The sequence below is a fragment of the Sinocyclocheilus grahami genome, unplaced genomic scaffold (assembly GCF_001515645.1).
Source record: "Sinocyclocheilus grahami isolate Dianchi unplaced genomic scaffold, SAMN03320097.WGS_v1.1 scaffold784.1, whole genome shotgun sequence".
Taxonomy (NCBI): domain Eukaryota; kingdom Metazoa; phylum Chordata; class Actinopteri; order Cypriniformes; family Cyprinidae; genus Sinocyclocheilus; species Sinocyclocheilus grahami.
Genome location: NW_015505963.1, coordinates 343604 through 353730, shown reverse-complemented (window position 1 = coordinate 353730; position 10127 = coordinate 343604). Strand labels below are relative to the sequence as shown.

The 10127-nt window shown below is 39.3% G+C and overlaps 1 protein-coding gene across 1 annotated transcript; it reads left to right on the top strand.

The window, feature by feature from the left end:
• The first annotated feature begins 4379 nt into the window (after window positions 1-4379).
• Window positions 4380-6414, top strand: LOC107561618 (uncharacterized). Its single transcript, XM_016246091.1, has 4 exons — window positions 4380-5122; window positions 5194-5311; window positions 5405-5695; window positions 6361-6414. The coding sequence occupies exons 1-4, from the start codon at window positions 4488-4490 to the stop codon at window positions 6412-6414; spliced, it is 1098 nt and encodes a 365-aa protein (XP_016101577.1). The 5' UTR covers window positions 4380-4487.
• The last annotated feature ends 3713 nt before the right edge of the window (window positions 6415-10127 follow it).

Genomic DNA, 10127 nt, shown 5'->3' with positions numbered 1-10127 from the left:
AAACCTATCGACGACAGTGTTGACTGCATCGCCGAAAAGGCCAGAGGGCGAGAGTGGGGCGTCTAGGAGGAAGAATCTATCCTTATCTTGCATTTCGGACAGATTCAACCACAGATGCCGTTCCGTGGCCACCATAGCTGCCATTGAACAGCCGATAGCTCTGGCCCTTTCTTTGGTGGCATGGAGGGACAAATCTGTGGCCCGACGCAGTTCGGCTACTACGTCGGATTCCTCCTCCTCCCTGTCATCCAGGTCCCTGAGCAGGTCAGCCTGGTATGCTTGTAACACAAAAGCTGTGAAAGCTGTGATCTGGATCTCAGGAAACGGTCATCTAATTTACTCTTAGGAAGAGCGTCCTGTTTCTCGGCTGGCCAATCGATATTTAATTTGGCTACAGCACGAGTCACATCCTCCACGAGCTCCTCATACGCGAGGGACTGTGGTGGCGAGTCCACAGTATCCTCTGTCTCGACACTCATCACATCCACCATCACAGAGGAAGATAGATGAAGTGTCTGGCTCTCTCTTCGGGGGGAAGAAACCACAGTGTGGGCTGAGAGGGAGCCGTGGATATAGCGGGTGAGGACCGAGAAAAGGATGAGCCCATCTCGGATCCCTCCGCTAAATCCAACTGCGATCCCCATGACAACAGTCTATGCTGTGCCTTGGCAACAGCGGGACCGCTGCCAGCGGGATCGCGAGCCTGGCATCAAACACGGCCAGGCGAGAGCGGAGCACACGCAGCGAGAGCAACTCGCAGTCATGACAATCAGCCCCCACGAGAGCTGACCATGCATGTTCTGCTCCTAAACAAACAACACACAGATCGTGTGTATCCCCTGCTCACCGCTGCCAGATATTGTAGGCAGTGAGGAACACAACGTCTGTAGTGCCGTTCGCTCGCCATAGATTTCGACTTTGACTTTGACATTTTGAATACTTGTGGACTGACAGGCAACAGTAAATAGGACTGACACACACACACAGAGCGCTACTGAAGAGCAGAAGCTAACTTGCACTCTGCCGGATGCGCTTTTATACTTCCTGGTTGCTCACGTCACCCCGCTCATGAAGTCTCGCTGCTCCATTGGACTGATTTTACATGTGCTTCAGAACGCGGTCACGTAGGGGTATTCCCAAAGCTTTTCTCGAAGCAGCTCGAGTTCCTGAAGGGGAACAATCCATTCCTACCCCCAAGGCATCAAAAACTGAAGCATGGTGAGATGCTAAAGGTACCAGGTGTCACTATACGGACAAACTAGGAACTCCATTGCTTTCGATGAGAAACCTTTGCCGTCAAAGACATATTTTTTTGCCTTTATGATATGTTGGGGTATGATTTTCAATTTAAACATGCAGCCACAGTAATTTAATTTGTTACACTATTTAAGCATTTTTGAGCATCAAACCCAACCCAGATTCAACATAACAGCCAGATTGAACTACAGTCAAAAATTAAATGGGCCTTTTATTCCAGACTGCACTTGGAACAGCGCAGCATTAAGTATGCAAATTTTGGGGGATCGGGACAGAAATATTACAACTTAAATACAGCCATTGAGAACAATAAAGTTTGATCTCACAACAAAATGAGTTTGCATCTTTTTCCCCACATTCACAATAACCAGCTAACATAGACAACGGTAGTAGCCTTTCATGCTGGAAAACAAATAGACACATAAGTGTAACAGCCATCAACAAATCAAAGTTGTCAAACCAAATAAGGCTACTCAAATTACACAAAAAGTACATGAAAAGGGAAATTAGAAGTTGCATTTTTGGGTATCCTTAATACATTACGAACACTATTGCACAATTTAACACTCAGTCAACCTTACATTAGTAAATGAATACTCATAGGACTTCCAAAATGAATTTGATTATTCAAACTTACAGCTCATCACCACTCTAGCACATGTAGGGGAGCGCGGGGCACAAAGTAACGCAGGGTAAATAGTAACACGGACTTTTTAGATAGTTGCACAGGGTTAAACATGACGTACTTCCGGGCTTTTCACCACAGTGATTGCGCACGTCTTCCCGCCATCTTTCGAGAAAGTTCAGCAAAGTTTGGATGAGAACCACAGGAGAAACTCTTTTGGCAGCATGTAAGTATTTTTTGGTATAGTAGTTGTTTTTCGATTTTCGAAGAATGTGTGAAAGTATGTTAGTCCAATCTTATACTGTTGTGAATACCATCTTCTTGGCTAAAAGATGGTACCATTTTGAAAGATGTGAAAAACACATAGTGACTGCTAGCCGGTCCTGAGGTAAACACGACACAGCGGGGTTAGTTGTAACACGGTGTTACAACTAAGCCGCACATTGCGTAGGTTACATCAATAATCGGAAATGTTGGATTGTACATGTATCTGAAATAATGCATTATTATACCCTGCGTCCTCATATGAGGACATTATATTTTAGTGTATTTCTCTGAGACTATACATGCCACAGTTTTAAGTCTGGATGTCCTGTACAGAGCACATTCAGGGCTTTTCAGAGATACTAAATGTTTGGATGTTTCACTATGACCACTCCCTCTCCTTGGTCTTCAAAAATGTCTGATATTTATTTAGTGACACTTGATAATATTTTGTAATTATCATTTAAACCAGTCTAATTTTTAAACTGTGTCGTAAATCAACATCTCAGGAAAATGTTATGGGGTTTCAAATCAAAATATGACCTGTTATGAAACAGGAGGTTGATTACATACATGTCCTCATATGAGGACTGAAAGCATGTTTATTACACATTTTGGGAGACACAACAAATGAATAGGGAAATAAATTATATTTCAATATTCTATTAAATATTTATTATGAAAATCTTGTCAATTATTACTCCCATAATTACACTTATTTTTTCATTACATGTTGCCCCAAAAACACATTAATAGGCCTATTAAAAAAAAAAGTTTAACTTTTTTTTTTAATGCTCTGATCAATGTAATGACATGAAAAAAAAACGATCTAATTTTTAAACTGTGTCGTAAATCAACATCTCAGGAAAATGTTATGGGGTTTCAAATCAAAATATGACCTGTTATGAAACAGGAGGTTGATTACATACATGTCCTCATATGAGGACTGAAAGCATGTTTATTACACATTTTGGGAGACACAACAAATGAATAGGGAAATAAATTATATTTCAATATTCTATTAAATATTTATTATGAAAATCTTGTCAATTATTACTCCCATAATTACACTTATTTTTTCATTACATGTTGCCCCAAAAACACATTAATATGCCTATTAAAAAAAAAGTTTAATTTTTTTTAAAAATGCTCTGATCAATGTAATGACATGAAAAAAAAACGATTTTTTTTTTTCCCTAAAAAATTCTTCCCAGGTCTCAGGAGGTTAAATAGTTTGTACAAACACTTGTTGCATTTCTTTTGTTCACAGGGTGAGAAATCGTAGAAGGTCCACAACTAGGGGAGTGACTAGGGAAGTTTTGAGTTTAGCAGCCAGGGAGGTGGAGAGGCAGGTCCGTACGGAGTGTGGCAAATACTTACGGCATCTGCCATGTAACTCTACACCGCTTTGTCGTTCGTAAACGAAAACTGCAGGAGCAGCATCAGGGTAAAAATTCACCACTACCTCCAGTGGGCTACTGGCCACACAGAAAGGTCTTCACATCAGAGCAAGAGGAGCAGCTAGTTGCTTATTTGACCCATGAGGCAGCAATATGTTATGGGCTGAGCCCCAAGGAGGTAAAGCTGGTTAAGCTAGGATAAGTTAGGAAATAAGGATAAGATAAGAAGAATTATTGCTCTATTCGTACATTCAAGTGCCTGTTTCTGTTAAAAATGGTAGGTCAGTTTGTTTGAATGCCTAACATGAATTAATATGTGAATAGGCCTACACACACATAGATGCACACATAAATACATACATAGACTATATACATGCACACGTACGTATACATATATACACTACCAGTACCAAAAGATTTTTCATGTTTATGTTTTTAAAGAATTCTCTTCTGCTCGTCAAGCCTGCATTTATTTGATCCAAAATACAAGAAAATTTTGAAATATTTTTACTATTTAAAATAGCTGCTTTCTATTTGAATATTTTTTTAAATAGAATTTATTCCCATTATCTAATCTAAATTTTCACTTTTTACTGGTAGTGTGTATACAGGATATACACAATTAAGCAATTTTAGGATGCCTTGTGTGATGTATGTAAAAGCAATTAATCTAGTTGACATTATTATTATTTTCCCTTTTTTATGTTCCTGTTTTTCAGGTCAGAAAACTTGCATTCCAATGTGCTGTCCAGTTCCACTGCACATTCCCAGAATCCTGGTCTAAAACACAAATGGCGGGCAAAGACTGGTTCACTGCTTTCCTCAAAAGGAACCGATCTCTTTCGATTAGAAAACCACAGGCCACCAGTGTGGCGAGAGCCACTAGTTTTAATGCTCACACTGTGGGAATTTTTTTCAACAATTTACACACTGTCTACAATATGCACAATTTTACCCCAAATGATATATGGAACATGGATGAAACTGGTGTGACCACAGTGCAGGCCCCTGAGAAGATAATAGCCACAAAAGGAATACGCCAGATTGGAGCAATGACCTCTGGAGAAAGGGGTAAGCTAGTGACCATTGCAGTGGCCATTAATGCCCTGGGGAATTCGATCCCTCCATTTTTTGTTTTTCCCCGCAAACGATTTTACTCTCACTTCATCCATGAAGGGCCACCTGCATCAGCTGGAGCAGCAAATGGGTCTGGTTGGATGCAGGCAGAGGAATTTTTGCAGTTCCTCCTCCACTTTGCCAACCATACAAAGCCCTCACTGGACTCCAAGGTACTTCTCTTACTGGACAATCACGTGTCCCACCTGTCTGTCCCAGCCATGAATTTCTGTAGGGAACGGGGCATCGTTCTACTTACTTTTCCGCCACACTGCACTCATAAGCTCTGTCCCCTGGACAGAACAGTTTTGCGCTCTTTCAAAGGGAGGGTCAACACGCACCTGGACCACTGGATGAAAGCTCACCCTGACCAGAACGCCACAATATACGACCTCCCTGGGATTGTTGCAAAAGCGTTGCCACAGGCAGCAACGCCTGAGAACATCATGTCAGGTTTCAGGTACCTATCTATTAGAAAAAAAAATCCTTAATGTACTTCAGGATGAATAAATTATCTGTCTATCTATCTAGGTGCACTGGCATCTGGCCCTACAGCCCTGATGTGTTTGGAGAAAATGACTTTGCTCCTGCATATGCAACCGACAGACCAGAGCCAACTACATCCTCTGCAGGTTCTGCCACACTCCACCAGGGCTCCTCCGTTCTTCACCAGTCCGCTCTCCACCAGGACTCCTCCGTTCTCCACCAGGGCTCCTCCGTTCTTCACCAGTCCGCTCTCCACCAGGGCTCCTCCGCTCTCCACCAGGGCTCCTCCGCTCTCCACCAGGGCTTCTCCGCTCTCCACCAGTCCGCTCTCCACCAGGGCTCCTCCGCTCTTCACCACTCCGCTCTCCACCAGGGCTCCTCTGTTCCTGAATTCAATCCTGCTTTAGTCAGGCCCTTCCCTAAGGCTCCTCCACGAAAAGCATTTGCCAAGCCCCGAGAGAGGGCAACAAGTACCATCATCACAGACTGTTGCAGAGGAAGAGATAAAAAAAGAGCAAAAAAACGGCTCAAAAGAAAAGAAGCCTTGGTGGGAAAAAGCAAAGTAAAGCAAGTAACTCAGAGAACTGTCTTGTGTGTTTTGAGGATTTTACATCCTCTGCACCTGGAGAGAAATGGGTTAAATGTGTTTTTTGTGATGGGTGGGCACACGAGTTATGCACCGAAGGACATGAACATTATGTTGTAGTAATGAGTAGTTTCTACACGTTGTGCATGCAGTGGTATGTTGAAAATGTTTCCACTTACTGTGAGATTAACAATTTGTTCATTTGTTAGATTTATAATTTGTTTAATAACACTGAACACTGAAAAGTTTATACATACCTACAGAAACAGAGTGAAAAGATGTCAAACAGTATCAAATGTTTAAATGTGAAAAAAAACTTAAATGATTTTGAAATGTTAGCCTATCGGTTCATTAAGTTGAAACCTAGGCCTATATACAGGTCTGTTTTTAAGAGTGACACGTTTTAAATTTTTATCTACTATGGTAATAAAAAAATTTTTTTTATTGAAACCGTTTGTTAATGTTGCGAATAAATCCATTTGTCTACACTCAAGAGTATTGTTTTAATAGATTAATAAATGGACATACTGTGCTATGTAGAGTTGAGTACTATGAGGAAATATACTACAATTTAAACTAAACTGAATTTCAATTTCAATTGATTTTGTGAAATCTGACTCTTCCAGCAAGTGTTACAACTAACCCTCTGTCTGTTACAACTAGCCCCACCCGCGGGGTAAGTAGTAACATTTTACTTCTGGCACTTTTGGCGATACTGCACAATAACGGTAGGTCCGACTAACATACAAACAGTGCTCATTTTTAGGAGAGGCTTGTATGTTGTTTGTATAAAAATATGGTTTGTGTAACCCCATTACTTCACAATAACCAGCTAACATAGACAACGGTAGTAGCCTTTCATGCTGGAAAACAAATAGACACATAAGTGTAACAGCCATCAACAAATCAAAGTTGTCAAACCAAATAAGGCTACTCAAATTACACAAAAAGTACATGAAAAGGGAAATTAGAAGTTGCATTTTTGGGTATCCTTAATACATTACAAACACTATTGCACAATTTAACACTCAGTCAACCTTACATTAGTAAATGAATACTCATAGGACTTCCAAAATGAATTTGATTATTCAAACTTACAGCTCATCACCACTCTAGCACATGTACACGTTAACACGGCCAATGCAGACTCGATTTCCCTCTGCAGATGGTAAAGGGACAAAATGCAAACCTTTTCCTTAACATTTGGAACACATGATGTTAGAACAATAATACCATTACACTCGTTCCAATGAAACACTGATAAACACTTTGACAATCAATAAAAGTGAACAACACTCACTTGAATGCTTTACACTCGCACCGGAAATACAAAGGGTCTATGGAGCACTTTTCTCCCCTCTAAACAAAGTAAAGCTTGTTCGCATAACTGTTTCAATAACACTGGTTTGCATTAAATTATGCATAAATTAAGGTTTCTTTTAACAGTACACTGATACAAATTATATCATCAACACTTACGCTTTGGTGAGAAACGGTTAGCTTCCCCACACGGACATGTTCGTCAGCAATGCTCAATAACATTCACCCCACACTGATAACTCGCCTCATCTGCAGCTCTCGCGGCACTTCACAACACTCCTGCAGCCGTGTTTCTTAAAGGGCCAGCATAACATTAGGGAAACCAATGAGAAAGATCATGAAACACGCTCTATGTGCAGTACATTCAAACCAGAGTGTAACAAAACAGTCTTATGTGTGACAACAACTTTTCAACCTGGTTACATATATATATATATATATTAATCCTCTGAGGCCAAATGATTGCAGACCATCTTTGATCTTTGTCTCTATCGCCATAATGTTCAAACCACAAACATATTGAGAAAAAAAAAAGTGTTACATCAGCATTGTTCGTGAAATACCATTGACTCTCATGTGCCTCATGACTGTCTCATCTCGGGTTAAAGTTTGAATTTATCCTTAAAATGAGATAACTGCATTAATGGAGTAAGCTAATTTTCAGCAATTAAAATCATATGGATTCAGAAGACTTGGAATGCAATAATTTTATACTTTTTTTGGTCAGTTTTTGCAATATATACATTTTACTGTACAATATTTACCTTTTATTTGCCTGTTATTGTATTTTATAATTGTTAGGTTTAGGGTAGGGGTTAGGTGCTCACAGATCAATAGCAAATGAGTTTCTAGTTCATCTATATAGCGACACCAAAAATGACCTTTAGTGCCTAAATAGTGACAGTCAAGGCACTTCCGTTTTTTTAATCCATGGGAGTTAGAATGGATTGGATAAACTGCTGGGCCATAGATTTTCTAACATTTAAAGTAGTCTGTGATTTTTAAAAATGACTGCTGAGGCATTTTAAAACTTGAATATATAGTCTTTATATTTGTGTTCCTTTTATTCCTTAAAGGAAGACTTTGAAACTGAATTCCAAGACTTCAAATGCATTACAACAGAATACACTAAATTTATTGAGCATGCTAGATAGATGGGTGGATGGATGAATAGACACATACATCGACAATACATATACTGTAAATATATAGAATATAGAAGAAAATTTAAGAAAATATAAGATTTGAGATTAATTGCATCAATCCCAAACTCAATGAGATGAATGATGACAGCTGTCTAATGAGCAATTCCCCTAATGGTTTTTGGTTTCACATGCTGTACAGTATACTCTACCTCAGAATGTGTTTCTGATTGCATAATTCTCAAATAACATTATGATCTATTTTTCATGTTCTAAAATCCTTCTATTGTTATGACACTGCAAAAAAGTGCACATATGTTTTATTTTTCAGATGTTTCACATTTGTCCACTGCTTTCAATTGAATCTCAGCTTGTAATTAAATGACACAACAGCAATATGAAACAAAAGGAGAACAATGGGCAGCCTGGATTTAATTTACAGGTTTGGATGTTAGCTGAAGAAAACAGGTGGTGGTACAGACCACCGCCCATGTCTTTGGCAGACGCTGGAGTTGGGCTCAGGAGATAAACAGATTGTTTGAAATGTTACAACTGCATTTATGCAAAAAATCACGTGTGACTGTAAACGTGGCTGGGGCTCATGGGTCCTGGATCATCCTGGTCCACCCAATTTCCCATTCGTCCACTGTTCATTCTTCTTTACTCAGCATAGCATTAGCCAAACAGAACAGTGACTACTTTCTTCACAACAGTTGATTTCTCCCGAGTCTTTGCTCTGAGTCCAAACTAGCCAACCTTGCTAATAACTCGAGAGGACACTCCTAAGCCTGACATCCCAGGTCATCATTTATCTCTCAACCAAGGCAATTGGCTGTATTTACTTTTTCTGATTGTGAGAGCTTCAGCTAGTGTGAAACCGCAACCTAAATCAATTACCAGACTTTTATTCCTGTTCTCCTTGGCACCTACATCAGCATTGTCTTGTTCATCATGTTCTTATTTCAGACATGAAGGAACCTAGTCTGTTGTCAGTTAGTCATCATCTTGTGCTTTGTGAGCCCCTGGCGCCATACCAGCAGCTGTTTTCATGGCTTGAAGGGCCATTTTTCATCCTTTCAAGGCGATCCAGAAGAATATTGGTGAATGTAATCTATGCCATTATCTGTGCCCTTGTGTTTGAACTGTTTTAGAGGGATCAGAAAATGAAACAGAACATGAAGAACATATTTCATACACTAATAAATGAAAGGTGAAGAAAAAAGATTTGAAGTCTAAAGTTGTCATCAAAACAGCCACTCTCAGGAAAAGTCAAACATAGGTGTAAATCAGCTTTGAGTCTTCTGACAAGTCACAACCCTGCTGATTGTCACTAATTGCAAGTCTTAAACATCTGTAGACTTGCACTTCCCGTATAACTGTTGCTCTAAGATTACAACTTGCATTAATATCAATTGATGTGCAAAGTTGCAAACCAGAAACTACAAAGTTGTTGAGAAAACAATATATTCTTTGGTGTGCGCATTTATAAATGAATTTGGTATGTGTGTCCGTAGTTTGTCTTTTTACCAAATTAAAACTATATCCTAAGTAACTATGTACATTTTATGCACATTTTGGGGAAAAACAATTTTCTCATTATGAGGTCTCCATCCAGCATTTTATGCAATATTAAAATGAATATAACATATGTGAGCAGAAATTAAAATACAGATGGATAAGTTTGTACATTTTAGTTTTGAGTGTTTTGGTTTGAGTGTTTGTGAGTATTTTGTTTTCACATAATGTGGTTATTTTGCACTTGTGCCATTTGTTAATTTTTTTTGTTTTGCATCTACCCCCACAACCCCTTCCAAAAAATTAAACAGAATACATTTTAATGAAGATCCTTTTAAGTATTTGCAGTCATTAAATGTTTATGATTATCAAAATTGATGTACTATACAGTATAAAATGTTTGGAGGCTCAATTTC

Coding starts and splice junctions, on each gene's coding strand:
- LOC107561618 (XM_016246091.1), top strand. CDS start 4,488: ATGCACAATTTTACCCCAAATGATATATGGAACATGGATGAAACTGGT. Junction 5,123..5,193: donor AACATCATGTCAGGTTTCAG/GTACCTATCTAT, acceptor CTATCTATCTAG/GTGCACTGGCATCTGGCCCT. Junction 5,696..6,360: donor TCAAAAGAAAAGAAGCCTTG/GTGGGAAAAAGC, acceptor TGACTCTTCCAG/CAAGTGTTACAACTAACCCT.